At 57.9% G+C, this 27,078-nt stretch overlaps 13 protein-coding genes across 13 annotated transcripts; 8 read left to right on the forward strand and 5 right to left on the reverse strand.

Moving 5' to 3' along the window:
* Window positions 1–679: 679 nt before the first annotated feature.
* Window positions 680–1,690, forward strand: E0L32_007799 (uncharacterized protein; the record flags this gene model as incomplete). The annotated part of the gene is made up of 1 exon (XM_031142583.1): window positions 680–1,690. The coding sequence occupies one exon, from the start codon at window positions 680–682 to the stop codon at window positions 1,688–1,690; it is 1,011 nt and encodes a 336-aa protein (XP_030993299.1).
* A 269-nt stretch (window positions 1,691–1,959) lies between these two features.
* E0L32_007800 (uncharacterized protein) lies at window positions 1,960–2,298 on the reverse strand (the record flags this gene model as incomplete). The annotated part of the gene is made up of 1 exon (XM_031142584.1): window positions 1,960–2,298. One exon carries the CDS (start codon window positions 2,296–2,298, stop codon window positions 1,960–1,962), a length of 339 nt encoding a protein of 112 aa, XP_030993300.1.
* An 857-nt stretch (window positions 2,299–3,155) lies between these two features.
* E0L32_007801 (uncharacterized protein) lies at window positions 3,156–3,956 on the forward strand (the record flags this gene model as incomplete). The annotated part of the gene is made up of 3 exons (XM_031142585.1): window positions 3,156–3,610; window positions 3,675–3,836; window positions 3,902–3,956. 3 exons carry the CDS (start codon window positions 3,156–3,158, stop codon window positions 3,954–3,956), a joined length of 672 nt encoding a protein of 223 aa, XP_030993301.1.
* Window positions 3,957–4,714: 758 nt separating this feature from the next.
* E0L32_007802 (uncharacterized protein) lies at window positions 4,715–6,299 on the forward strand (the record flags this gene model as incomplete). Its single annotated transcript, XM_031142586.1, has 4 exons — window positions 4,715–5,028; window positions 5,105–5,520; window positions 5,579–6,213; window positions 6,279–6,299. The coding sequence occupies 4 exons, from the start codon at window positions 4,715–4,717 to the stop codon at window positions 6,297–6,299; spliced, it is 1,386 nt and encodes a 461-aa protein (XP_030993302.1).
* Window positions 6,300–10,033: 3,734 nt separating this feature from the next.
* On the forward strand, window positions 10,034–12,151 carry E0L32_007803 (uncharacterized protein; the record flags this gene model as incomplete). Its single annotated transcript, XM_031142588.1, has 4 exons — window positions 10,034–10,090; window positions 10,342–10,709; window positions 10,765–11,161; window positions 11,345–12,151. The coding sequence occupies 4 exons, from the start codon at window positions 10,034–10,036 to the stop codon at window positions 12,149–12,151; spliced, it is 1,629 nt and encodes a 542-aa protein (XP_030993303.1).
* Window positions 12,152–12,712: 561 nt separating this feature from the next.
* Window positions 12,713–13,411, forward strand: E0L32_007804 (uncharacterized protein; the record flags this gene model as incomplete). The annotated part of the gene is made up of 1 exon (XM_031142589.1): window positions 12,713–13,411. The coding sequence occupies one exon, from the start codon at window positions 12,713–12,715 to the stop codon at window positions 13,409–13,411; it is 699 nt and encodes a 232-aa protein (XP_030993304.1).
* Window positions 13,412–13,453: 42 nt separating this feature from the next.
* On the reverse strand, window positions 13,454–14,862 carry E0L32_007805 (uncharacterized protein; the record flags this gene model as incomplete). The annotated part of the gene is made up of 6 exons (XM_031142590.1): window positions 13,454–13,956; window positions 14,024–14,149; window positions 14,209–14,310; window positions 14,386–14,448; window positions 14,504–14,648; window positions 14,707–14,862. The coding sequence occupies 6 exons, from the start codon at window positions 14,860–14,862 to the stop codon at window positions 13,454–13,456; spliced, it is 1,095 nt and encodes a 364-aa protein (XP_030993305.1).
* Window positions 14,863–15,347: 485 nt separating this feature from the next.
* Window positions 15,348–17,184, forward strand: E0L32_007806 (uncharacterized protein; the record flags this gene model as incomplete). Its single annotated transcript, XM_031142591.1, has 4 exons — window positions 15,348–15,461; window positions 15,553–16,771; window positions 16,841–16,894; window positions 16,970–17,184. 4 exons carry the CDS (start codon window positions 15,348–15,350, stop codon window positions 17,182–17,184), a joined length of 1,602 nt encoding a protein of 533 aa, XP_030993306.1.
* Window positions 17,185–17,789: 605 nt separating this feature from the next.
* Window positions 17,790–19,047, reverse strand: E0L32_007807 (uncharacterized protein; the record flags this gene model as incomplete). The annotated part of the gene is made up of 3 exons (XM_031142592.1): window positions 17,790–18,151; window positions 18,226–18,376; window positions 18,499–19,047. 3 exons carry the CDS (start codon window positions 19,045–19,047, stop codon window positions 17,790–17,792), a joined length of 1,062 nt encoding a protein of 353 aa, XP_030993307.1.
* A 1,802-nt stretch (window positions 19,048–20,849) lies between these two features.
* On the reverse strand, window positions 20,850–21,626 carry E0L32_007808 (uncharacterized protein; the record flags this gene model as incomplete). The annotated part of the gene is made up of 5 exons (XM_031142593.1): window positions 20,850–20,993; window positions 21,062–21,149; window positions 21,202–21,439; window positions 21,495–21,532; window positions 21,589–21,626. 5 exons carry the CDS (start codon window positions 21,624–21,626, stop codon window positions 20,850–20,852), a joined length of 546 nt encoding a protein of 181 aa, XP_030993308.1.
* Window positions 21,627–21,843: 217 nt separating this feature from the next.
* On the forward strand, window positions 21,844–22,248 carry E0L32_007809 (uncharacterized protein; the record flags this gene model as incomplete). Its single annotated transcript, XM_031142594.1, has 1 exon — window positions 21,844–22,248. One exon carries the CDS (start codon window positions 21,844–21,846, stop codon window positions 22,246–22,248), a length of 405 nt encoding a protein of 134 aa, XP_030993309.1.
* Window positions 22,249–22,308: 60 nt separating this feature from the next.
* E0L32_007810 (uncharacterized protein) lies at window positions 22,309–25,309 on the forward strand (the record flags this gene model as incomplete). Its single annotated transcript, XM_031142595.1, has 3 exons — window positions 22,309–22,610; window positions 22,674–25,099; window positions 25,161–25,309. The coding sequence occupies 3 exons, from the start codon at window positions 22,309–22,311 to the stop codon at window positions 25,307–25,309; spliced, it is 2,877 nt and encodes a 958-aa protein (XP_030993310.1).
* Window positions 25,310–26,128: 819 nt separating this feature from the next.
* Window positions 26,129–27,078, reverse strand: E0L32_007811 (uncharacterized protein; the record flags this gene model as incomplete). Its single annotated transcript, XM_031142596.1, has 2 exons — window positions 26,129–26,254; window positions 26,351–27,078. Coding segments are annotated over 2 exons (854 nt in total), but the record flags the coding sequence as incomplete, so codon positions are not given.

Raw genomic sequence — 27,078 nt, forward strand, 5'->3', positions numbered from 1 at the left:
AGGCACCGCACCGGATTGAAACGATGGCAAGGAGACGTGCGGATTGGACCCCGGGGAATTGGGTCCTTTTCTGTCTCGGATCGGGCGAGTTGGACAAAGGAGAGAAGAGAGAGTCCTTTTTTGAGTCACAGTCTACTGGCGGGCAGTTACAACGCCGCCCGTCTGAGCCAGTTTTGGGACCCCGCCATGACTGAGCTGTAGAAGTTGCTGTTTTAGGGCCCAATTGCGGGGTGAATTAGCGACCCTGCAGGGCTAAATTGGTTGCGCTACAGGGGTTGTCTCATTCTGAAGGCGGTGAGATCCGGCAGTACGAAAAGTCTTGGATCGTGGTTCCTGGAGCTAACGACGGCGGCCTGGAACCTGGATTTGTCTGGACAGCGCCTGGCCCGTGCGCGCCTTTTGGAGATGTCGGCGGCTGGACAAGACCCATTGAAATTTTGAAGCTTCGGAACCGCCAATTGAAACGACACGAGACTGCTATTCATTGACGACATTGCTGCGTTGTCGGTGTCTAGTCTATCAATGTAAGTCCTCAATCTGCCCATGGTCGTTTGAATCAACAAGGCTGACTGTATACCCATGAAGCATGCCTCCCAGGCTCCCCCGTGCGTCTGCGACGCTCGAAAGGAGCATCAGCCGACCAGTCGTCTCGTCAGCATGGCTCGTCTCCGCGTCCTCGATGTCGACTGTATCAGCACCTAGGCCGAGAGGCGCCACCCCAAGGACACAGTCCGAAACCTGCCTGCGGTTGCAGTCAAGATCCTACGCCAGCCTGTCCATCCCCGGGCTCGCTCTGCCCGCCGACTACGTGCCCCCGACGCAACCCCCGAGCGCCCGGCGACCAGAGGTCCGAAAGGCCCAGCTTCTCCGAACCTACACTTCTCTCCTCCGATCCACTCCCCTGATCCTGATGTTTCAGCACAACAACCTGACCGCGACGGAGTGGGCTGCCATCAGGAGAGAACTCAACCTCGCGCTCGCCAACGTGCCCGTGCCGGGCGCCACCACCCCTGCGGCCGATGGCAGCGATGCGCCCCTGGACATCACGTCCAAGATCCAGCTGCAGGTCGTCCGGACGCGCATCTTCGACGTCGCCCTCAAGGTCGTCGAGTTCTTCGACCCGGCGGCCGTGCAGGCCGAGGCCGGCGCCAAGGGCGTCTACAACCACGATCTGTCGAGGGCCGCCTTTGCGGCCATGAAGGGCGCCAGCGCCGACCCCTCCAAGATCCCCGAGAGCTCGACCTACGGCGAGCTCGCGCCCCTGATGGTCGGCCCGCTGGCCCTGCTGACCCTGCCGGCCGTCTCGCCCGCCCACCTCGCCGCGGCGCTGTCGATCCTGGCGCCCAGCCCGCCGGCCTTCCCGGCCCCGACGCGCAAGAAGAACCCGGGCTACTACGACGCGACGGTGCAGAACGGCCTGCAGAAGCTGCTGCTGGTCGGGGGCAGGATCGAGGGCAAGGTGTTTGACACGGACGGCGTGAGGTGGGTCGGCGGCATCGAGGGCGGCCTCGACGGCCTCCGCGCGCAGCTCGTGGCTATGCTGCAGCAGGCTGGCGTCGGTCTCACGACCGTTCTCGAGGGCGCTGGCAAGAGCCTGTACGTTACCATGGAGAGCCGCAAGGAGATGCTGGAGAAGGACGAGAAGGGCCCCGAGGCTGGGGCCGAGGCCGAGGCTGAGAAGAAGGAGTGATCTGGAAAGGGTGATTGTATGTATACATCGAGATTGAGAGCGTGTATGATGCTGTGGGACAGAGTACACTGTAAAGCTACGTCTAGGCAAGATGATCTAGATGCCATTTGTATAATATGAGAAGCTATCAAAACACGACCGCTGGAATCGTCCAAGCCCATTGCCTGCTTGTTTCAACGACGACAAGTGCACCGAAGCTCAAAAGTCCTCGAGGCGGGCCACGCTGTAGGCAACCTCCTCATACGGGTGTGCCCTGTAGTCATGTCAGTCTATGGGTGCTCATCACGATCAAGGGTATCTGCATAGGTCGAAGGGTACTTCTTGAGCGCCTCGACAGCCTTGCGGGCGACGTCCTCGCCGACGCACAGCGTCTCCACGCGGGCTTCCTCGAGCTTCTCGAGCTGGCCGACGGCGCCGATGTGCGGGTTGGCGGCGTCCCCGGGGCGGAACTGGCCGGTGCCGAGGCTCGTCCAGCAGCACTCGGTATAGTTGCCCTGGCCCGGGTACCGGCCGGCGCCGGCGGCGAAGATGGCCGTCTTGCAGGCCTCGACGGCGGCGGGCGGCGCGAAGAAGACGAGCTTGAAGCGGGGGAGGATGGCGGAGGCCATTTTCTCTCTATCGGGGATGGTTGGTTGGATATATGTATGTTTTTCAAGGGATTGTGCTGTCCGGTGTGGTTCTTCAACTGAACTCGTGAGTGAGTGTTCCGTCTCGAGTCGAGCCACAGAGCAGGCGGGCTGGTGTGTGGGGTTCTCTGCCTAATTATCTTCAATGTTGCCGGGCTGCATGCATCAAGATTGGAGCTATTATTGGCCACGAAACAGCTACCGTGGCTCAGGCAACCTCTCTGCCCAGTCCAAAAACAATTACACATTTCGAACGCGGATCTAGAGACCAGATACCAACTACTACCATTTATTCTCCGAGCTGGAAATTCACCAGTTCACAAGAGTCCAGGTGCGACCAATTGCTATCTTCACACCTACTGAAGTGTCGAACTGAAGCCCGGGCGGGCGAACTACCTAAGATTGGCAAGACTAGATCAAAATCTGGGGGACGATTTCTCAAATTTAGGCTACATCCGTAGCTGTCCTAGCGCTAGAGATCGGCACCACACAGCGAGAGATAAAGCCGCGTTAGCACCCATCTTAGATACCAAATGAGCTCCTGCGCGTATCTCGCCCACGACCCCTTCCAGAACCGCGTCATCTTGCGCCTCAGCTTGGCCACACCACGACATCAATCGGCTTTGCCAACCGATCTCTCCTCTGCTCTCCCAGGTTCACGGCTACTCAGACAAAAAGCGCCATCCTTCGAGCATGCGATCGCATCCATCCTACTAGACCTCACAACCCAACCATCCCCATCCTCCCGAAACACACACATACACACACACACATACACACACACACACACACACACACACACACACACACACACACACACACACACACACACAGCCACAATGGACTTTGCGCCCTACCAGTCCTCTCCGCCGGAGCACTCCCGCCCTTTCTCCCCGCCGCGCAGCGGGCCGGCCTCTCCGCGCGCCTCGGTCGACCGCAGCCGGCCCTTCTCGCCCTCCCAGCAGCCGCGGCAGCAGTCCACGACCTCGCCGCCGCCCCTGCAGCACCCGCAGCCGCAGCGCACCTGGTCCGGCGGCATCCCGAGCCCGAGCTACTACCAGAACGCGGGCAGCCCCGCCAACAACAACGGCGGCGGCGGGCAGCGGGACGGGTTCCTGGGAGGCTTCGGCGGTGGCGGCTCGTCGTCGTGGGGCGACAGGGGCGGCTTCGTGAGCGAGTTCGACACGAGCCTGGGCATACGGCTGGACTACGAGGCGTGCCTGGCGTATCTTGCTTGCCCGCCGCTCGGGGCGATCCTGCTGCTCATACTGGAGAGGAAGAGCGATTATGTCCGGTAAGGGACATTTGTCGAGATCCTTGCGTTGATTATATATACTGACAGTAACTTGCTCGTCCAGGTTCCATGCGTGGCAATCGGCGCTGCTCTTCACCGTCATTATGATCGTCCACCTCATCTTCTCCTTCTCGCCGGTCATGAGCTGGCTCCTTTTCTTCGGCGACCTGGCGCTCATTGCGGTGCTCACCCTCAAGGCGTATCGAGACGCAGATACGCTGGATAGGTATGAGCATTTAGTCCCCCCTTGGCGCTACCTACCTAGACACCGGCTAATTGACGGCATTGCAGATTCGAGCTTCCCATCATCGGCCAGATAGCGAGCAGGATTCTGGACGACGAATAGATAGAGGCCACGGAGCTGGGTCTTGTGCATAGATGGAAGCACTTGTACACTTCTACATTGCACTTTTTGATATTCCTCGTTCTCTGCACAAGGGATACTTATGGAATTGCTAGAGCAGCCAGGATGAAGGTCGGCATGCCCGCGCCTCGTCCAGAGATACCCACACATAACGTCCTTTAGTGCAGTTTAATACTCGACAACTGCTGAGATGTTTGGAGCGTTTGAGAATTGAATGAAGCTGTGAACTTCAGTGAACCTACCTCTTGAAAAGAATGTCCTGGTAGTGATGCTTGATTGATGTGTAGTAGAGAGAGACAATCAAGCTAAGACTTTGGCCCTATTTATGTCCATCAGGCCTACAGGTGGCACCGACTCTACAGCTCTACAGCTCTAAGTCCGGGTGCATCTGTGAAGCAGAGATGCGCTTCAGGGACACACACACACGTGATGAGTAATCTCCAGTTTTGGCGACGGTCACAGTAGGTCTCCACTTTTCTCAGGTCGCCAGACCCGTAGCCAGAGGAGCCCAGACCAAGGCTGATTACGCGCCTTGCCTGCCTTGGGAGCTTCGACCACAGCTAAAGCTTCCCTAGACTTCCTCGCCTTCGCCTCATCCCCAGGCGCTTTCATCATCATCAACGACCCCCATCCCGAAATCACCTGCGACGCCCATCCGCACTTCATCAGTCGCTCTATTCCTTTCTCCCCTCTCCTCAATTGTCTCCAGTCCGTCTTTTTCTCTTGCCACCCCACCCACCATGTCCACCCTCGAGGAGCTTGACGATCTCGATCGCCAGGATCGCGACGACAAGAAGGACAAGAAGAACAACGACCGGAGCGGCGGAGACAAGAAGCAAGATGGCGACGCTGAGATGAAGGATGCTGAGCCGGAGGAGGAGGATGTGCTCGATGAGGAGATCCTCAGCCTGAGCACACAAGACATCCTCACCCGCAAGCGACTCCTTGAGAACGACTCCAGAATTATGAAGAGCGAGTACCAACGATTATCACACGAGAAGGCCACCATGGGCGAGAAGATTAAGGAGAATCTTGAGAAGATCGCCAACAACAGGTATGCGCCTGCTGGCCATTGCGTTTGATTACTGAAGGCTTTGGGGGTGGATGCTAACGGACGCTGGCTGCGCCAGGCAACTTCCCTACCTTGTCGGCAACGTTGTCGAATTGCTAGATCTCGACCCGACCGCAGAGTCATCCGAAGAGGGTGCCAACATCGATCTTGATGCCACCCGTGTCGGCAAATCAGCAGTGATCAAGACCTCTACGAGACAGACCATCTTCCTTCCCCTGATCGGTCTGGTCGATCCCAACACCCTCAAGCCCGGTGACCTCATTGGTGTCAACAAGGACTCATATCTCATCCTCGATACCCTCCCCGCAGAGTACGACAGCAGAGTCAAGGCGATGGAGGTCGACGAGAAGCCGACCGAGAAGTACACCGACGTCGGTGGCTTGGCCAAGCAGATCGAGGAGCTGGTCGAGGCCATTGTCTGGCCCATGAAGGAGGCGGATCGTTTCAAGAAGATTGGCATCAAGGCACCCAAGGGTAGGTGGAAGATTGATGTGTCTTGTGCTGTGAGCTCACCTTGGCTAACTCTACGCAGGCGCGTTGATGTACGGTCCTCCCGGTACAGGCAAGACCCTCCTGGCCCGTGCTTGTGCAGCCCAGACAGATGCCACTTTCCTGAAGCTGGCTGGCCCCCAACTGGTGCAGATGTTCATAGGTGACGGCGCCAAGCTAGTGCGCGACTGCTTCGCTCTAGCCAAGGAGAAGGCGCCCGCGATTATCTTCATCGACGAGTTGGATGCCGTCGGTACCAAGCGGTTCGACTCGGAGAAGTCTGGTGATCGTGAGGTGCAGCGGACCATGTTGGAGCTGCTGAACCAGCTCGACGGTTTCGCCTCGGATGACCGCATCAAGGTCCTGGCCGCCACCAACCGTGTTGACGTCCTGGATCCCGCCCTGCTGCGTTCCGGTCGTCTGGACAGGAAGATCGAGTTCCCTCTGCCCAACGAGGAGGCCCGGTCGCAGATTCTCAAGATCCACAGCCGCAAGATGAAGGTGGACCCCAACGTCAACTGGGGCGAGCTGGCGCGGAGCACGGACGAGTTTGGCGGTGCCATGCTCAAGGCCGTGTGCGTCGAGGCTGGCATGATCGCCCTGCGGATGGGCAAGAACCAGATCGGCCACGAGCACTACGTCGATGCCATCGCCGAAGTGCAGGCCAAGAAGAAGGAGGTCAGTATTCTCCCTCGTAGCTCACTGCTCCGTATCCAAGCACCCGTCACTGACTCGTTTACTAGACCGTCAACTTCTACGCCTAAATATATCGTCGCGGCGGTGGGGTCATCGAAGAAGGGCCGGTCATGGTTACATTTTCCAGAGGCAAGATGGCGCTTGCGGTCCGTGGGTCAAGTCGGGGACGGTCAGTATCCGAAGCGCACTGGTATCCATACGGGGCATAGAAGTGCAAATAGACTGGGCAATTCCCATGTACAATTACTGTGAGAGCGGTGGCTTCAATGGAATTGAGTGGTTCGAAGCGACGTGCCTTGGATCATGACATGATGGGCATCCTTGCTCGACGACGGGTTGACCGTATCTTTGCGACGCCATATGTCCTTGACAGGACTGAACTGAACTGAACTGTACCATCTCTGGTTGACATGAGATGCCGATGCCGGCGGTCAACATTCTCCTTTGGGTAGATCTTTGTGCGGACGCTTCGTTGTTCGGGATAAGTAGCCGACCCGAGAAGCATGTCAGCAGTACGGGTTGCTTTATTTAGATTTTTGTTTCCCCCTCCCAGGGTCCTAGAGCTAATTCTCTTTCCAGATCTGCGATGGTACAGTACCCCATTTGCCAGCCTTGTAAAAAATTGTAGATAAAGAAAAGAACCTTTCTGTCACGTTGGTCGGAGTTCGTAGTCTGGGCAATCAAGTCTCCGGTTTATTTCCCATTTGCTCGTGTGGGGAGGAGTCTTAGGTGATATCCCCCTCCTTTTCAGCCCAGCTCGTGCGCGGTGATCGTCTGGGGAATCGCCGCTTTGGACGTGCCTGCAGATGAGAATGACGGATGCATGGATGCATGGATGCGTGCATTGCAGTGCAGAATTTAAGAGTGTGGAGGGTGAGTGGGTGGGAGGAGAGGTAGAATGTGCCTTGCCCTTGGGTGAGGGATGCTTGATCCTTGCGCTGTTTTTTTTTTGCTTGATTTGCGGTGATGACAGTATCCTGGCTTGTTCGGGGGTGTGATGAATGGGGTTTGTCGACAAGATTTGTCTCTGTTTGATGCTTTGCTCGAATCCTTGTGTCTTGTCGATCGACTGGACCACAGTAACATGCTGCTTCCTGCGTTTGATTCGACTCTTCCGCTACGCATATGGTTTGAGGGTAAACTACAGACTATAGTAGAAGTTGCTTTGTGAGCATGTGTCGTCGAGACTCATCATAACCATGTCGGCGGTGTAGCATTTGAATGCAAGATCTGGATGTTTGATTGCAGTTATCCCAATCCTGTCTCCACTGACGATCAAATAACCTTAAAGACCTAGCTGGGAAGGAAAGGAGGCTGGAAAGGCAAAATCTCTAGTACATAAGTGGTGGTAAGTTCGAAGAAAGATTATCAGCATGCTCCTTCGGATATGCGAGTGCGCTGGAAATATGCCGCGTAGTAGATTATTTCCATTGAGCAAGACCCAAATCACACGGAGATGGAGTCACTCAATGGATATGGGAGTTTCTGTCGATCAATAGTCTGCCATAAATTCAGAAGACAAGTGTTTTGACTTAACCCAGTAGAAGAAAGCCAAATATCCAAGTTGTGAAGCGAAGCCCTTGGGCTGTATATGTGATGTGTCCGTGGCCAGTTTGAACGGCCTTCCTAGAAATGGCTGTGGATAGCTGCCTGGGTGAGTCACGGACCTGTTCCTTATTTCGGACACAACATTCTCGTTGATTCGTCCGGGACTGACAACTCCTTGTTCAACTTGACGATTGTGGCGGCGTCCCGAGCATCACCTACTATGTATCCCGCCATCCCTCCCCCCATCTCCCAACATCACTGGGGTTGATCAATCATGCAAAACAACATGACGTAGGCCATCTTCTCATCGGAGTGTTATTGCGTCGGAAACTGGGTATACAAAAGCGTGGTCTCATGGATAGACTGGATATCCTGACATGATTTGATAACAACGGAAACAAGGGAATCACCGTCGGAGATGAACTGTCACAAGAAGACAAATCAGGTAACTCGACCGCATCAACCACGTATCTCGGTCTCTAGACGACCCCGGAACACGGACTCTTTTGGTTCCCCGAACAGAGCAGAACTGGCGTGTATTCTCCACTTGGAAGACCACTTGGCCATCATTAGCTCGCTCCCTCGGCCGAAATATTGACGAGACAAGGAGTGCCACTCTGGCCGCAACAGTGGTCTAGAAGCGGCAAGTTATCGCTTGATCCTAGGCCTACCATGCTGGCTGCCGGGGTGTGGTGTCGAGCAAGGCTCGGTCTAGAAAGATAACACAAGCCCAGCTTGAAAACCCGTTTACTCGAGAATTTGAACAAAAAGCGCCCCGGAAGGTAAATCACCCGAGCTGCCAAGAAAGACTATGAAATATCGTATACATCCCCTGAGAGGTCAATCGAATCTATAACCCTTCGCTCGTCGTGAGATTCGTCACAGTGAAAAGGGAGACGATCCTTTCCTGGGGGGCGATAGCACTTGTTTCTATTTTTGAATGCAGCAGCACATGTGGCTAGCCTTAGCTTAACGGTGCAATACATGCACTTGAGAGGGGCGGAAGGCCTTAGTTCTCACGTAGAAGGATAGAATCATAAGCATCCAGGTTGGCCTGCATGCAAGGCGAGAGAGAACCCGGGATGTCACTGTGGGATTGTGGGTGAGACCCATCTTATGCGGACGGGATGGATCAGCTCAAATAGTCAATTAGGGACAGAGTAGAGCAGACCCCCAAGCTGACTGGTCAGCATGGGCCACTGCAGGGCACCCAAGGCTCAAAATTAAGCTCTTCGGGGTGACGTCGGTGGGCATATTTTTGAAGTTGTCGGAAGAGGTTTCCCACCTCCTTGGAGCCCCCTTTCAACGCCTCTGCTCCCCTCCCAGCCTTTGTCACTGGTTGAACGAGGTCTTGCCCTGCCGCTGGACTAGGAAAGCCGAAGACCCTTGTCCAAGCCAGACGCTGCTGTGTGGGTTATGATTACCATGGAATGCCTCTTTGGGAAACATACCGCGTCCACACCACCAATACCGGGGACCCGCAACACCAAGCCATTTGACAGGCCAGCCCTACAGCCAGCATGGCAGCGCTCTATCACTTGGAAGAGGGTTGCAGTAAGCAGGATGTTCATATCAAGTCTCCAATTATTCGCCTTCTGTGCCCAAGCTCATTTGTGCGTGGCGACGGGCAAGGGGGTTCTTTTGCAGAGCGGTTTCGTCGAGCACATTTGCCAGTCGACTGGCGATCTACACTGCTGCAGTCGGCCACACCGTTCATCGACACCGACTTCTCCGCCCGCTCCACCAGGCTTTCTGCGCACAAGACGTCCTACAGAGGCGGGATGCCAAGGCTTTTCGGTGTTCGGATGGGGGTCCAATGGACAGCGAAATGCTTTTCGACTCCGACCTCCTCTACGGCCCTACGACGACAAGGATGTGCGCGTGCGCAAAGCTTCTGCAGCCGTCGTTTGGGGTACCAATGCAGCGGGATGGCAGCTTGACGTGGATCAACGGTCTGGCCATCCACAATCTTTGCTGCACAATGCAGGTGACGAAATTCCATGCCTCTACCCCTTGCTCGTAGGGCTGTTCCGACGTGGACCGACTATAGAAGCTTGGTGGGATGATCGCGGCCGACGGAGCGGGAGTGTGTGTATTTAAGGGACTGTGACTGCAAGCCAAGGAAACCCTCGCCGAGTTGACGGATATGATCCAGGGCCGCGGAAAACCCAGTTGATACCGACCATCCTCGCCCATCTTGACCTCCTTCGAGACTCGAGACGCCACGCAATAGTGTGTTATTGTATAGACCAAGATGCCCGGCATACCGAAGAGTGACCGCTGCAAGTACTGCAAACAGCGCAAGATCAAGGTATGATAGACCTGCTACCGACTATTCAATGGTCTCCATGCTGCTTCAAGACCATGCTGTTGACGTGAACGGACAACCCATCAAAAGTGTGACGAGAGATGGCCCCAGTGCGGCAACTGCAAACGAAGCAACAAGACGTGCTCCGGCCCTCCCACCGAGCGCAAGTTCGTCCAAGCCACATTTGGCTCCTCCGAGTCTCGATCATGCTCTTCTTCTTCATCCGCTGCCGAGAGCCACCCCAGACAGCCTAGCCTTCCAACAAGGACGAGGACGGCGGCGGCGACGACGACGACGCCCGGCACCCTCGTGGGCCTCAAGTCCAAAACGACGCCCGAGGGCACGGGGACCTTCCACCAGATGCGCCTGCAGCGCGCGCCCTCGCCTTCGTGCCTGCACTTTGGGCCCAGCGTGCCCTTGCCCACGACGACGGCCGGCCGCGCCGCCCGGCGGCTCGTCTCGGCGCTCGTGACTCCCGGGGACGACAGGTACGGGCTGTCCCTGTCGCGCCGGACGCTGGCCCTCCTCCCCGCGCGGATAGAAGGGTCGCGCGCGCTGCAGCACGCGGTCGAGTGCCTCGTCGTCAGCCACGCGAACCTGCGCCGGCGCTGCAGCGGGAAAGGTGCGGCGGCGTCGCCGTCGGCATGCGGCGGTAATACGGGCGCTACTACTACTAGAGGGGGGGAGACCAGAGCGGCGGCGGCCGCGGGAGGATGCGGCGAGGACCTGCTCGACCTCAAGACGTACGGCCGGGCGCTGCGCAGCGTGCAGGCGGCGCTGGCGGACCCGGAGCAGATGTACGACGCGGCGACGCTGGCCGCCGTCTCGATCCTGCAGCGGGTAGAGGTACCGTTCTGCGTGTGCGTCGAAACGTATCTGTGCTGCATGTGTGTTGACTGTGGCCTCTCTCTGCAGAACTCCTTCGGCGGCGGCGGCGTCGGCGGCGGCGGCCTGCGGGCTGGCAAGAGGGCGCACACGGAGGGCATATACACGCTGATGGAGCGCCGGGGGCCGGCAGCGCTGGCGGCGGACGAGCTGGAGCTGCACCTTGCGCTGGACAACCTTGGTCAAATAGTAGGTTGTTCTTCTTCTTTTTTCTTTCCTTGCAGGGTATAAAGAGATCTCTCGTCTCTTATTATTTCCCTGCAATCGGTGCTGTCAGCCGAGGGTTGTATTCGTGTTTGAAAAAAACAGTCGGATCATGTTGATCCTCCACAGAGCATATCTTTGCTGATACAACGACAACGACCCGCACAGATGACATGGAGCATCCTCTCCCGCAAGCCAAACATCTATACCCTGCCAGAGTGGTCCGACGCCATCATGTCGGCCCTCGAGGCCGGCGCCGTCGCCAACCCGGTCCTGTCGGCGTCGTACCGCATGGTCCTGCAGCTCGCGCAGTGGCCCGTCCTCGTGCACGACCTCGAACGCATCCTGCAGGACCCGCTGCACCCGGACGCGACCATGGCGGCCATGAAGCTGGCCGAGGACGCCTCGGCGCTCAACGTGACCATGCTCGAGCACATACGCCTCTACGGCGGGGCCTCCTCCGCGGACGAGAAGGCGACCGGCAGCTGCCTGGGGCTGAGGGAGACGCCCTGCCCGGCCGAGGAGTCGCCCTTCGGCGCGCGGTACGACTTCCCGGACCTCACGACGGCGCAGTGCCACTGCTACACGGCGCTCGTGCTCATCGCCGTCAACCGCATCCTGGCCTCGGCGCTGCGCTTCCTGGGCTCCGACGACCCGCTGCTCGAGGTGCAGAACCGCGAGCTCAGCCGGCGCATCTGGCTCGCGCTGCCCTACGCGCGGCGGTTCAAGCCGCTCGGGTGCGTCTTCTTCGTCACGCCGCTGGTGGTCTCGTACGAGTCGGCCGTGGGCGCGGAGGAGAAGCGGCACGTCATCGACGCGCTGTACGACCTCGAGGAGTACAAGGGCAAGGCGGCGGCGCCGGAGAGGTGGACGGAGGAGAACATCTTGCGGGTGTGCATGGCGCTGACGGGGCGGATGCCGCTGGACCAGGCGACGGATCTTGGTGTCGAGTTGAGGAGCGATGGCGCGCGGTAGTTGACGTTGTTTCTTTTTTTATGGGTTTCCTCCTTCTGATTTCTCGTTCATATACCTTGTGTGTCTGTCGTTATCATACCAAGAATTTGATGGATCCGGAGTTCATACATTTGCATATAAAGTAGGAGTAAGAGTCGTTTTATGTTAGGTGTAGAGAATAAGAACTGTTTAACAAGGATGAATGCTCAACGCTTTGTGAATGTAAAGACTACAAGTACGTACTCCCTGTCCATGATCCCATGGGTAGATGGGCTCTGGACTTTATGAAATACCACTTAGTATCCGAGATGTTGTATTAGAGTTGCCACAGTCTATTTATATCAGCTTGGCGGATTGTTAATACGGAGTAGATAGGTGTGGGGATGAGGCACGGCACGCGGTCAACATCCGCCAAAAACGTCTAATCACTTTCCTTATCGAGTTTCATTTTTTCCCTCCCAAAGAGCTCCCCCATCCACACACATTGACGTCAGCAAAAAGCACCATTCGACACGGACAAAACCCTCAATTCCTCGTCAGTCTACTGACTCCCAACCTCAGTTCCTCCCTTATTGAAAAGAAATGCCCGCGAACCCCTTCCTCCTCGCCGCCGACAACCCCGCGGCCCTGCTGCCCCTCCTGCGCGAGCAGCCGCAGCTCGCCAGCCAGCAGGACGAGCACGGCTACTCGCTCGTCCACGCGGCCGCCAGCTACAACCACCTCGACCTGCTGCGCGCCCTCGTCAGCGACTTCGGGGCGCCCGTCGACCTGCGCGACGAGGACCGCGAGACCGCCCTGTTCGTCGTCGAGACCGTCGAGGCCGCGCGGTGCCTGGTCGAGGAGCTCGGGCTGGACCCGGCGATCGCGGGCGACGAGGGCAAGACGGCGAGGCAGAAGATACAGGAGGAGGGCGACTTCCCGCTGGTGGCGGAGTACCTGGCGGGTCTGGAGCAGGGGTCCGTTGCTGGCACGGTGAACGGAGCTGCCGCGACGAATGGCACACCATCATCAACAACAACAACAACTGGCGAGACGTCTGCGCCGGCGATGGAGCTCCCGCCGGTGCCGGAGGGACTGGCCGTGACCATGGGTACCATGGCCGAGCCGCAAGAGGTCGCTGACCTGCCGGATCCCGAGTTCCGCAGGAGGATCGAGCAGCTGGCGGAGCGCGAAGACTTCCACACGCCCGAGGGCCAGGCCGAGTTGCGGCGGCTGGTGCAGGACGCCATTGCGGGCGAGGATCTGGCCGAAGATCGCAATGTCCGGCAGCGACAGGAGTGAAGACGCATCATTTTTCTTGATGTGCTGCTTGGAAACCCAACCTCACTCGTGGCTCTTCACCTCCCAGAGCATGTACTCGCCGTCCGACTTTGGCGGCCTGAAGAAGGTGCATTCAGCACAGTCTCCGGACAGACCCTTGGAGCTAGGGAAGGTGGAGAAGGATACCGACAACCAGGATTTCGAGGGTACGGCCACCATGGCGTCGATGAGGATCTCGCGGGCAAGCTTGCTGGAAAAGAAGCCTGTCCAAGATACCACGCACACTTTGGCGTGGGGATGAGCTCCTTCACCCTCGCCGGGGACCCGGTAGCAACTCAAATAGGGATCGATGCTGTCACCCGTCTCCACGCGCGGGCTCTGCAGGCGCACCAGGGATAGCCACTCGTAGAGCTCGGTGCAGAAGATCTCGGTATCCTCCCGTGACTGGTTGAGAATGCCGTCATGAGGATCAAATGGAGGGAGAGCGACGTCGACGCTCTGCTGGACTCCCGGTTTCGAAGTGTACTTGGTGGGGAAGTGCGCCTCAAGAGGATCGGGGTCGGGTGCTAGATCGAGCATTAGCTGGCGCGCGCAGATAGCTTGAGGATACGCCACAGGTAGAAAAGACCTTACTCTTTGCTAGGTTGCAGAATAGCCACGTAACAGGAGCGTTGAGCACGTTCTTGCTGGCGTAGACCAGCCTCTCGAAGCCCTTCTTGCCGTGCCACATGGAATCCGCTTTGAGATCGAACTCGACGACTGCAAACGGAGTATCAATGTCAGCCATTCCTCTTGATAAGTGACGAAGGGTCGCGTACCCCATCGTGGTTTGAGACTCCGCTTGCCCTTGGCTCCATGAGGCTGACCCACGAGTCCTGCTCGCTCATAAGTCTCGCGGTCAAGGAACAATCTCAATTTGCCTAGGACGAAGAAGAGTTAGTGGATATTCGAGCTCGCTCAGGCTATGTTTTCTGAGAAAGAACCAAGAGACTCACCGTCCCTTAGGGTGAAGACATTGTCTTCTCCGATTCGGCCCTCGGAGAGCATGAGGATATCCCCTAAGGCTTCGCGTCAGTCATGACCCAAATCGTGCACAGGAATGAGACTATTTACCAATCTTGATGTATTCCTTGAAGAACTCGGGCTCAAGGAGCTGTGCAAGCGTCATGATGACCCGCTTGAACTCGGGCGCTTGCTTGACCGCGCCGACCTTATCCTGGACTGCTGGTAAGCATTCGTGCGGTACGATGAGATCAACCTGTGAGTTTCTCAGTTAGCTGACAGGTCGGAGATCTCTCAGACCTATGATCAGCAACCCAAAGACTTGCCTTATGAACAAAGTCAAGAGACTGAAGCGTTGTCCATGGCCGGCCCTTGGATGGGGGTTGCTTGGGGTCGATGTGAGGTAATCTGCCGTAAGAGAAGAAGCATTTCGAGCTCTGGTAGACGCTCGTGCTGGGAAACGACAGCATCTCGAACCCGTATTGCTGTCTCACTATGGCTGTCTCTGTCTTTGATCATGTATCGATCCGAGTCTCATCCCAAGATTGTCGATGGAGGCCTGTCCGATGCCGTTGTGAAATTTAGCGCGTTGCCGTACAGCGGGTTGGTCCCTAGAATTTGGCAGCTGCTTGTCAAAGTCCGGCAGCCCAAAGTGGAAAATTTCGATGCTAACCTTTTTGTACCTGTACTGCCACATTGCGGGGCCGCACACCAAGAAAATACGTACCGTTCATCGACCCGGACTGGATGAGAGGCTCCATGACACACAATCCATGAGTGAGTTGCTGCGAGGCTTTGAGATGATACAGCCAGCCGGCTTTATAGAGGGCCGTACACATCTCACATAGACGACTTGCCACACGCAGCGCCATAGCGGCGAGGGCAGCCGCCGAGCGTCGGGCGGTCTCACAGCTCCCTCCAAAACATCAATCATTCTCACTCTCACCCACACATGATGGACTACCTCATACGCTTCTCCCAGTCGCACGAGACTTTTCGGCGCGCAGAGATCGAGGCGATAGCGACATGCCTCGGCTTTGACATGCAAGTCGTGTTCTACGATGACGATGTAAGCTTGCCTTGACATCCCTGCCTCCCGACTACCCATCAAATTTGTCACAAAACCCCATGTCTAACAACAACAACAACACAACGCCCAGTCACCGTTCTGCATCGTCCGCCTCCCCTCCGAGGAAGCAGCCAGGAGCCTCGCCAAGCGCTCCATCCTCGCCCAGAGCATCCACGAGCTCTGGGGCACCGGCGCCACCCTGCCGGACCTGCACGCCGACGTCCGGCGCCGCAGCGCGCCCCTCTGGCCCCGCTACGAGACGGCCTCGTTCCGCTTCGACATCGACGCCTTCCGCGGCGCCCACACCTCGGCCTCGCGCCTCGAGCGCATCAACTCGTTCGCCTACCTGCCCCTCCGGGGCCCCATCCGCATGCGCGGCCCGGACCTCGACTTCGTGCTCTTCGAGCACTGGGCCCCCGAGGCCGTGCCCCTGGCCCTGCCGGACCCGGAGCGCTACTACCTCGGCCGCCTCGTCGGCGGCACCGCGCGCTTCGAGCTCTGCAAGAAGCTCGACCTCAAGAAGAGGCGGTACATCAGCACGACGAGCATGGACTCGGAGCTCGCGCTCGTCACGGCCAACATGGCCCTCGCGGCGCCCGGGAAGCTGTTCTACGACCCCTTTGTCGGCACGGGCAGCTTCCCCATCGCGGCGGCGCAGTGGGGCGCCGTCGCCTGGGGCAGCGACATTGACGGGCGGGCCATCCGCGGTGGCGGCGGCGGCGGCGGCGGTGGCGGCGGCGGCGGCGGCGGCGGCAAGGCTGGCGCTGGGGACAAGACAGTCAGGGGCAACTTTGAGCAGTACGGCCTGCTGTCCGGCCTGGGCGACATGTTCACGGCCGACCTGACCAACTCGCCCATCCGGCGGACGCCGCTGCGCCTGTTGAACGACGACAGAGACCCAACACAATCATCATCAACACCACCATCGACATCAATACCATCAGCCAACGGCACCGCCACGCCAACAGCGACAATAACAAGAGGCATCCTCGACGGCATCATCTGCGACCCGCCCTACGGCGTCAGGGAGGGCCTCTTCGTCCTCGGCTGCCGCGACCCGGAGCGCACGCCCTGGGTCGACGGCAAGTCGCGCCAGATGTACCGGGACCCGGCCTACGTGCCGCCCAAGAAGCCCTACAGCTTCCACGCCATGCTCGACGACATCCTCGTCTTCGCCGCCGAGACGCTCGTCGACGGCGGCCGCCTGGCCTTCTGGATGCCCACGGCCAACGACGAGGAGCAGGAGATCGCCGTGCCGACCCACCCCTGCCTCGAGATCGTGTCCGTGTGCACGCAGGCGTTCTACAAGTGTGAGTTTTTTTTTTTTTTTTTTTTTTTTTTTTTTTTTTTTTTTTTTTTTTTTTTTTTTTTTTTTGCAGCAGCAGCAGCAGCAGCAGCAGCAGCAGCAGCAGCAGCAGCAGCAGTTTTCATGGGTCCCACAAACGGATTGATGATGCATGTTGGGGAAAAGCGGTAGCATGTAATGCGCGTTGCTAATCTGGAAACAGGGTCCCGGAGGTTAATCACCTACGCGAGGATACCAGACAGCCAGGTCGACCAGGACGCGCTGGCCGCGGCCCTGGCCAAGCAAAAGTCACAGAGCGGCGTTGGGGGCACAACTGCGGACGAGCTGAATCCCTTTCGGCGAGGGTATTTCACGAAATTCCAGAGCCCGTCGGCCTCGGCCTCGGCCTCGGGCACCGCCTCACCAGCGCCGGGGTAGGTAGTCGTATAGAGATAGCTCAATGGCCACATGAGGAAAATAAGAATTGAAACATGGGGAACGAAATGGGAACAGTGATATAGATCCCATCAATCCATTTCTCTGGGGGAGCCCCAGTCCATATTGAGCACCCGGGGTGCTAGCTGCCCGTCCTCGCTCTCGTGCCCAAGAGAGAAGTCATCGCTAGATAGGTATGTCGTTATCCGTCTTTAAACTAGAAAAAACAAAAAGAGCCGGTATTGTTCCCCAACGTGTCCGCCGATGCGATATTCGATAGAAAAGATCGAATGAGAAGAAAGAAGGGAGAAAATGGCAAAAGAGAACCGCTGCAATGCTTCCTGAACTTGTCCCGTTATCTTATAGCCTTCTCGTTGCCCACGGGAAATGATTGTGAATGGATTACTTTTCCGTCCGGCGCCTCGTTTATTATCCCCAAGGCCTTTGTCGTCGCTGCTGCATGGAGTCCGCGGAACGTTAGGCGTGTCACCTGAATTCCATGGCGCTGTAGCAGCCTCTATTCTCGACGTGTTTGAGCTCGAGCTGTTGGAATCTAGGCAGCAATTGTCAGTACGCCTTCAAGACAGAAGAGCCACGGGGGTAGAATCTCACTTCTCGCTCTTAGAGTGGAAATAGATCCCGCTGACCTCGCCCTGGATCTGGTTGAAGCATATGTAGTAGAAGCCCTCAAAGCTGGCGCCATTGATGGTCCGGACCCGGTGGTCTGGGACCAAGAAGTGCTCCTTCCACCGCATGAATATGTGCTCCCGCTGTGCGACGTCCTTGATGGCCGTGTTGCCCTTCTTGGCCTGCTTGGCAAAGGGGCGGAAGGCGGCAAACTTGGACCAGTGCGACAGGTCGATGCGGTCGTTGGCGCCCCACGACTCGTGCTTGGTCATGAAGCCGTATTTGCTGCCGATGATCTCGCCCTCGAAATACGTCGTGAGCGTCGGGTGGTCCTCGGTCAAGCCTGCAGCATATGGGTCAGCCAGTCCGCAATTGGGTCTCATGACGAGAGGACAAGACACGGAAATCATCGCGTACCTTGTATTCGGAGATAGCCGCAGAGGAAGGATTCGCGAAGGTCGACGTGCTTAATCTCGACGTGCACGTCGTACACTTGGCGCTCCGACTGCTGGGTGCCGGTGAACCGGCTGCCCGGGCGGAGGAAGGACGAGGGTGTGGTGGGAATCAGCTGTCGCACATTGTGTCAGCCTTCTTTCGGTCACAGTCAAACCATAGGACAAGCCATGGCGTGTTTGACAAGGAGCGGCCGGGTGCCGGGCGGGGGCGTTGGGCGTATTTTGGTGGACCTACCCTCATATTGGAATATTCGTATCCCATCGAAGTTCCCAACTCGTCAACAAACCCGTCGAGCTCAGTGGCTTCCAGGTCATCCACCCTGTCATGGTAGCTCCCGCGCTGTGTCGTGTCTCTCAGCGAGTGCCGGTTCTGCCTTCTGCGACTGCCACCAGAGGTGTAGATCTGCCCCTCAATGACATGTGCTTCCGTTAGTCCGCTAACGCCCAGGGCCGCACTGCCGCCGACTTGGTCGCCGGTCCGCATTTCCTCGTCCGCATCTGAATGCTTGTTGGAGTCGTCGGGATCGCTTGGGCTGTGCAATGCTGGTCCTGAGGCATCACCTCCGCTCCCACTCCTCGAGTCGGGCCGCGGGGATAGTGTCGTCGACCTAGACGCAGAATCGTGGTCGTCCAGCATGTCTCGAGGGGCGCGTACCTCGTCCATGTCTAGTGGGTATGGCGGCGGCGGATGCCAGCTCGATGGCGAGTGTGGTGCCTGCTCATCTGGACATGATGATGTGAAGGTGTGCGAATCGTCCGTGTTGTGGGATGATGGAGTGGGCATGTTGTGCGTTTGAGGGGCGAGGAAGGACGGGTTTCCTGTGTGTCGGATGGAAGAACTCGCAGGAACCAAGGACCTGCGCAGGATGTAAGGACGGAGTTCAGTGGATGGTGACCGCCGTTGGAAGAGGAACGTGACCGGGCTCGCGACAATTTGTGGATCGCAGAGTCGGGGTGGTCGACCGGTAGCGGAGGAGCGGCGATTGCTGCAGAGTGCAGCTGCGGAGGGCCGGGAGGTCGAAGAGCGCAATGGGTGATGGTAAGAGGCCTTTGTACGCTTCCTAACCGTCGACGCCGTCGATGCCAAGTGCCGTGGCTGGCAGTCAAATCAATCCGGAATGCTGGTGGTCACCCGTTTGTCGGGACCCTACCCTGAAACCTCGTGCTGGTGCCCGTCCAGCTGCCAAGATGCACGTGCGGTCAGACCTAGCAGAGTGTGAGAGGCGGTGGCACGGGTGTCGCCAAGGTGCGGAGGATGGGAGGACGAGGTTTGTTTGATGCCGCGGATGGAGGCGGCTGAACAATTTCGGGCGGGAGGTAGAGGTCGGGGGATGGAGAAATGGCTCTGAAGGGGCGATGACGACTTGTGGGCACCACCAGTCCAGACTCAAAGTTGAAGTGTGAAATGGAGTGTCGGGGTGAGCACCACTTTTGCGCTTGTAGGGACTGGCGGCGCTGGGGAGAGCCACCACACAGAAGCGACCCCGGTCCTTAGTGGAGAAGTTGGGGGGGAGAAGAGGGGAGCGCACGGGGGTCAACACGATTCTTCGGGTGGTGCGCAGCATTGAGTTGGTAAGGTTCCTTCTCACTAGCAGGCCGCCTTGCGCTTCAAGTCTTCCTCTTCTCTGGTTTGATGTTTGCGCATAGCTTCTAACTGACTACCTTACTACCTTAGGTAGGTAGGTACGAAGCCCTCATCTCCTCTTCTCCAGTGTGAGTGAGGTTCCTACTAGCGGTCTGGCAGCAGCCCTCGCCCGCCGTTGATTTGCCGCTGCTGCCAGTCCGGAATTGGAGCCGAAGGACCCTCGCATGCGTCTAGGCTCGCTTCCAAGAAGGACCCGGCACGACACCACGCGTCAGCGCAGCGCCGACAACCAGCCTCCGAGAGCAGGGTGCTGACCTCGCATACAATCATTCAGTAGCATCCAATTGCAAACCGACCAGGCAGCTGAACCTACCTCCATCCGACCTTCCACTCTGATAAGCATAAAGTGTGTTTTAGCCTTGTCGTCCTCGTGAATAACTTTCGTCCTTCTCTCGCAGTATCGGGATATGTTTCGGGCGTTGTTCTACGTGCCGAAGCAGGCTGTTTGCTGCCGTCTCCGGGATGCGGAAGCATTTCGAGGCAGCTGAGACGAGGCACTGTATCACCTATTGCGACACACTCAAAGCACACCCATCCTGAAGATCGCAAGGTTGACTCAATTCGCAAGTCACGCCTTGCATAACCTATTGCCATTTGAAACTGAGTGGTTCTACCGTTCACGCCTAACTCCTATTCTTTTTGCTGGTATCATGTTCTCCTTGAACTTGCTGGGTAGCTTCCAAGTCCAGCTGCAAGTGGCCGATAATCACTGAGTCCCGGTCCTCTCGAAGGAATCACTCGGCGGCCGCGACTACGGCCTTCTATGCTAATTGCGGTGTGAGCTTCCGCCAGCTCAAACATTTTTCAAGTCTGCTCCCGCATGCCCGCCGTGTCTGCCCCGGCTAGACTTCCTAATGCTAGCTCGCTGGTTTGTATCGCTGGCTGGGCAGATGCTGGACCTATGACCATCCGTTGATAAAGATGATGATAGTGTGTCGCAACTAAGAGATCGGCTTGATCTTGAAGTGGAGAGATATCAGACTGAAGACAAGAGCCTTGAGGTCCTGCACGAGGTAGTAGAACACGCGGAGACCCTCGGGGTCAGAAGACTCGGTGACGTCGACGAGAGAGCCGATCTTCGCAGTCTATGTAGTCACGTATCGTTAGCAAGCAGGCAGAGGCTCGATCGCGTACAAGGCCGGCCGTGACAAACCTCGAAGGATATATGGTCGTTTCCAATCTTGATCTCCAACTCTTGTCGCCCGTCCTTGTTCTTCTGAGGCCATTTGCCATCGTCTTCCCTGTGTGTGTGTGAGTGGCATGCCCTCCTCGCCTCTACAAGGGGATACTGACTTCATGATCTCGCTCGACTTGACAATGCGTCTTATCTCATCGATGACCAGGGAGCTGACACACACTGCGATATTGTCACTGTCAGTGATCTTGCCCCATGACGCAGTGTTGGGAGCTGTCAACACTGACTCTCTTTCCTGATCAGACTGTCGTTGCGGTAGTTCGAGTTGTTGGCATACCGCGCCACCGCGCTCCGGCCGTCGCCGACCACCCGGAAATCGAACTCTGATACGGGATACTGTGTCAGTATAAGTGCGCGCGCGCATGGCTGGGAGGCTGTCGAGGGAGCGTACCCAGGAACTCGTGCCCGAAGCGGCCAGAGTGACCGGAGCTATGGCAGCTGTTAGCATAATGCGATGATGGCACAAGAAGGATGGTGCTTCGTACTAGTAGCGCAGGTAGAAGGGTTCGCTTGTTGACGCCATCGTGACTCGGCTGGTTGCTTGCGGCTTGCGTCGTGAAGGGAAGACTTTCGTGCAGGTCAAGAAGCAGGTACTTCGTACAGCCGTGCGTCTCCACAAGCAGCAATACCACAAGCAAATTGATGCGCGCGCGATGAAGGAAATGGAGGGGCACCCGATATCCAGGTTAGGTTTGGTGTCTGTTTTTCTCCTCTGAATGTCACTTTTGGGCCTCCACACTATGGCACCAGTACTTTGGTGGTGGAAGGCTCCAGCTGCACGTGATGAATTGGCTCGAGCGAGAGCTCCCTCCCTCCCAAGTGCTCTCCTCGCTTACTGCCACCTGTCCCACGAACTGCCTGGGGCCCACACACCGCCTAACGGGGGGCCACGACTTGCTGTTGCTGCACCGCCAGGCCACATCTTGAGAATCCTCCAGCTCATCATCGCGAAACGACACTGGAATTGGCACCCACCACCCTCCCCAGTACTCCTTTTCCACGGTGATGCCAGGCTGTGGCTCCCTCTCCCTCTGAACTCGACAGCTTTACCGCCTCTCCACCGTCTCCGTCCAGCTGGCAATTGGGCTCTGCTATTGATCCAAAAACCCAACAAGCACTGCGAGGCATCCCACCTCCTGGCTTGAAGCTCCAACGCCGCATACTCAACCCACTTCCCCGACGCTCTCGCAAAGGAGCTGCCCATCATGGCGTCCTTCCTCGAGAACGCGTACAGCCTGGTCCACATGGACAATGCCGCCGACATCCCCTCCGTCAACGATCTCAAGAACCAGCTGGAGAAGGGCACCGACGATAGCAAGGTCGAGACCATGAAGCGCATCTTGACCATCATGCTCAACGGCGACCCCATGCCGTCCCTCCTGATGCACATCATCCGCTTCGTCATGCCTTCCAAGTCGAAGCCCCTCAAGAAGCTGCTCTATTTCTACTATGAGATCTGCCCCAAGCACGATGCCGGCAAGCTCAAGCAAGAGATGATTCTCGTCTGGTAGGTTCATGGCAGAGCGTCTGTTTCAGGTTTGTGGTGTAGGCCGAGCTGATCGTGCCATAGCAACGGTATCCGGAACGACCTGCAGCATCCCAACGAGTACATTCGAGGCAACACTCTGCGCTTCATCGCCAAACTCAGGGAGCCCGAGCTGCTCGAGCCCCTCCTCTCCTCGGCCAGATCCTGCCTCGAGCACCGACATGCCTACGTGCGCAAGAACGCGGTCTTTGCCGTCTCTTCCATCTACCAGCACTCTCCCTCCCTCATCCCCGACGCTTCAGATCTGATCGCCACGTTCCTCGAGAGCGAGAACGACGCCACCTGCAAGCGCAACGCCTTTGCGGCCCTCGCATCCATAGATCACGACAAGGCTCTGGTCTACCTCAGCTCGGTCTTTGATGGCATTCCCAACGCTGAGGAACTCCTGCAATTGGTGGAGCTCGAGTTCATCAGGAAAGATGCGGTCCAGAACTCGCAAAACAAGGCTCGCTACCTTCGCCTGATCTTTGACCTCCTCGAGGCGGGCGCGTCGACAGTCGTCTACGAGGCTGCGTCGTCTCTGACTGCGCTCACCAGTAATCCCGTGGCAGTCAAGGCGGCAGCTGGCAAGTTCATCGAGCTGAGCATCAAGGAGGCCGACAACAACGTCAAGCTCATCGTGCTCGATCGCGTCGACCAGCTCAGGCAGAAGAACCCTGGTATCCTGGACGATCTCGTGATGGAGATTCTCAGAGTCCTCTCGAGCCCCGATATCGATGTGCGGAGGAAAGCTCTTGGCCTGGCGCTTGACATGGTTTCCAGCAAGAATGTTGAGGAGGTTATCCTGCTGCTCAAGAAGGAGCTCTCCAAGACGGTCGACCAGGAGTATGAGAAGAACACCGAGTACCGCCAGCTTCTTATTCACTCCATTCACCAATGCGCCATAAAGTTCTCAGAGGTCGCTGCCAGCGTTGTCGACCTCCTCATGGACTTCATTGCCGACTTCAACAACGCCTCTGCTGTCGACGTTATCAACTTCATCAAGGAGGTCGTTGAGAAGTTCCCCAAGCTGCGGCCGTCCATCGTGGCCAGGTTAGTCGACACGCTCAGCGAGGTGCGGGCCGGAAAGGTGTACAGGGGCATTCTCTGGATCGTCGGCGAGTACTCTCTGGAGGAGAAGGACATCAGGGAGGCGTGGAAGCGCATTCGGGCTAGCTTGGGCGAGATTCCCATTCTAGCTTCCGAGCAGCGCCTGCTCGACCACGTCGACGGCGAGGAACAGGAGAAGGAGCAAGAACAGGTCAACGGTCACTCCAAGGCTGCTCCCACCGGATCCAGGAGAGTTCTTGCTGATGGCACGTATGCCACCGAGACTGCCCTCACCAGCCAGTCCGCGGCCGCGGCCAAGTTGGAGGCTGTCAAGGCCGCTCAGAAGCCTCCTCTGCGACAGCTCATTCTCGATGGCGATTACTATCTGGCCACTGTTCTGTCCGCTACGCTCACCAAGCTCGTCATGCGCCACGCGGAGATCTGCGAGGACAAGGCGCGCACGAATGCCCTGCGCGCTGAGGCCATGTTGATCATGATCTCCATCATCCGTGTCGGCCAGTCCCAGTTCGTCAAGGCTCCCATCGACGAGGACTCTGTTGACCGTATCATGAGCTGTGTGCGCAGCCTGGCCGAGTTCAACGAGCACCCTGAGCTCGAGACTGTCTACCTCGACGACACCCGCAAGGCTTTCCGTGCCATGGTCGCTGTCGAGGAGAAGAAGCGGGCGGCCAAGGAGGCTGTCGAGAAGGCCAAGACGGCCGTGCAGGTGGACGATGTCGTTTCCATCCGCCAGCTCAGCAAGAAGAACGCTGGCGATGGTGCCGATGCGATCGACCTTGATCTCGAGCGGGCGACTGGTGGCGATACCAGCGGTGCTGAGGACCTGACCAGCAAGCTGTCGCGCGTTGTTCAGCTCACTGGCTTCTCCGACCCTGTCTATGCCGAGGCTTACGTCAAGGTCCACCAGTTCGATATCGTCCTGGATGTTCTCCTGGTGAACCAGACCACCGAGACTCTTCAGAACCTCTCGGTCGAGTTTGCCACCCTCGGCGACCTCAAGGTCGTTGAGAGACCGACGACCCAGAACCTGGGCCCTCACGACTTCCACAACGTCCAGTGCACCATCAAGGTGTCTTCCACGGATACGGGTGTCATCTTTGGCAACGTTGTGTACGACGGCGCGCACTCGACCGACACCAACGTGGTGATCCTCAACGACGTGCACGTCGACATTATGGACTACATCCAGCCGGCCACGTGCACCGAGACGCAGTTCCGCACCATGTGGACCGAGTTTGAGTGGGAGAACAAGGTCAACATCAACAGCAAGATCAAGACGCTGCGCGGCTTCCTGGACGAGCTGATGAAGGCGACCAACATGAACTGCCTGACGCCCGAGGGTGGCATGAAGGGCGACTGCCAGTTCTTGAGCGCCAACCTGTACGCTCGCAGCGTGTTTGGTACGTTTCTATCTCTCATGACATACCTTCTTATCGAACTGATGGCTAACTATCACTGCAGGTGAGGATGCCTTGGCCAACTTGAGCATTGAGAAGCAGGGCGAGGACGGACCCATCACAGGCTTCGTCCGGATAAGAAGTCGCTCGCAAGGTCTCGCGCTCAGCTTGGGGTCGCTGAAGGGGCTGAACAAGATTGGCACGGCCGCTTGAACGTCTCTCTCAGCGAAGGCTATAGGGCTTGTCCTGGGTCGGGACTGGGTGTGAGAGACGCATGCGAGGGGCATGAATGGGAGGTGCTTGTTTAGCTGACCCCTACGGGGGTCGCCAGCAAGACACCGAATGCCCGGGCATAATATGAACGATGGAGGAGGGGAGACGCCATCAAGACGGACATGTGGATGAGCGTTTCTAGTCGGGAAGACAAAAAACGGGGATACCCGGTCCAATGGGGGAATTCCGGCCGTTATCTGAAAATGGGAAATTAGAAGCTTTTTGATGTCTTGTGGTTTATTGATTAGACGAGAATTGAAATGCAGTGTCATGTCTATGAATGTCTTGAGGATCTTTGCCCCTATTGGACATGGCGAGTTATTGGGCGCGTAACGTATTTTGCTCAAATTGGTATTATCTAGGCCTGGACTAGGAGGGATGATGGATATATGAGAGAAAACAAGAAGCCGGGTAATCAAATTGGGTATCAAGATGAGGGCCTGAAACGCCTCGAGATTAGGTGCAAATGTTCCAAAAAAAAAAAAAAAACAAGAAAAAAAAAAGAGTCAAAATAATGACAAGTAGTCGTATGGGCGGCTCATCATCGCCCTTCTGTCATAGCCAGAGACTCCCGTTGTCTTGACAGGCTTGGTAATGCAGTGGACAACGAGGCTTAAGTCTTGTCCACTCGCGAAACAATCCAGGCCGTCTCTCGTGCCTCCGGAGGCGGGGGGGGGGGGGGGGGGGGGGGGGGGGGGAGGGTGGGGGGTGGGAGGGGGGGGAGAGAGCAGCAGTACAATCGAGTTCCCGTCAAAGTCATCAACTGCTGTGAAAGACGAGTGCGTTGACAATGTGGCCCTCCTGCCAGCCCTGCGAGGCCAGGGACGAGTGCTCGCGGAGGATCTTGCCGAGGTAGGCGATGCGTATCTTGGCCGTCGGGGCGAGCTGCAGCAGCGACGTTCTCTCATATCAGCAATCTGTAAAATGAGAACGTGGGGGGAAAGCAGAAACCATTTCACAAGAAGCGGAACGGAACCGTACCTGGGCCTTGTCCAGAACCCGCCTCTCCAGCGCCTTGACGTGGTCCCCGCGCCCGACGCGCACGACGACGTCCCGCCCGTTCTCGCTCAGCCGGGCCCGCACGGCGACCGTGTCCTTCTCGCCGCCGCCGCCGCCGTCGTCGCCGTCCCCGCCGGGCTGCTCGTGCGCCACGGCCTTGCCCTTCTCATCGCGGCGGCCGCGGCGGCCGTGGCGCCGCCTCTTCTCCTCTGCGCCGCTGCGCGGGGCGGCGGCGGGACTGCCCGTGCCCGTGCCCACCACCTCGCCCTCGTCCTCGGTCTCGGTGCACTCGCTCGACATGCCCCCGTCGAGGTCGTCGAGGTCGTCGTCGTCCAGCTCCTTTTCCCCGTGATCGTCGTCGTCGCCGTCGGGCACCATGTTGGACGGGTCGCTGGCGATCCACTCGGGCAGGGCGTAGTAGTTGCCCAGGGCGTCGTACGCGCCCTGCGCCAGGTCGCCCGTGGGCAGGGTGATCTCCCCGGCGTCGAGGATGCTCTGCGCCGTGGCGAGCGCGACGTCGTCGTCGTCGTCCCGCCCGCCGCCGCTCTCCTCCCCTTCGTCGTCGTCGTCCTCCTCCTCCCCGCCGCCGCCGCCGCCGCCGTCCAGAGGCCCCGGCCTCCGCCTGGCAGCGGCGGCGGCGGCGGCGCGGTCGCGGTCCGCCTCCCAGAGGATCTCGAGCGCGGCGCGCAGGGCCTGCCACACCTCGGCGC

This window comes from Thyridium curvatum (genome assembly GCF_004353045.1).
Source record: "Thyridium curvatum strain D216 chromosome Unknown NODE_48_length_316412_cov_78.264379, whole genome shotgun sequence".
In the NCBI taxonomy this organism is placed as follows: Eukaryota; Fungi; Ascomycota; class Sordariomycetes; order Thyridiales; family Thyridiaceae; genus Thyridium; species Thyridium curvatum.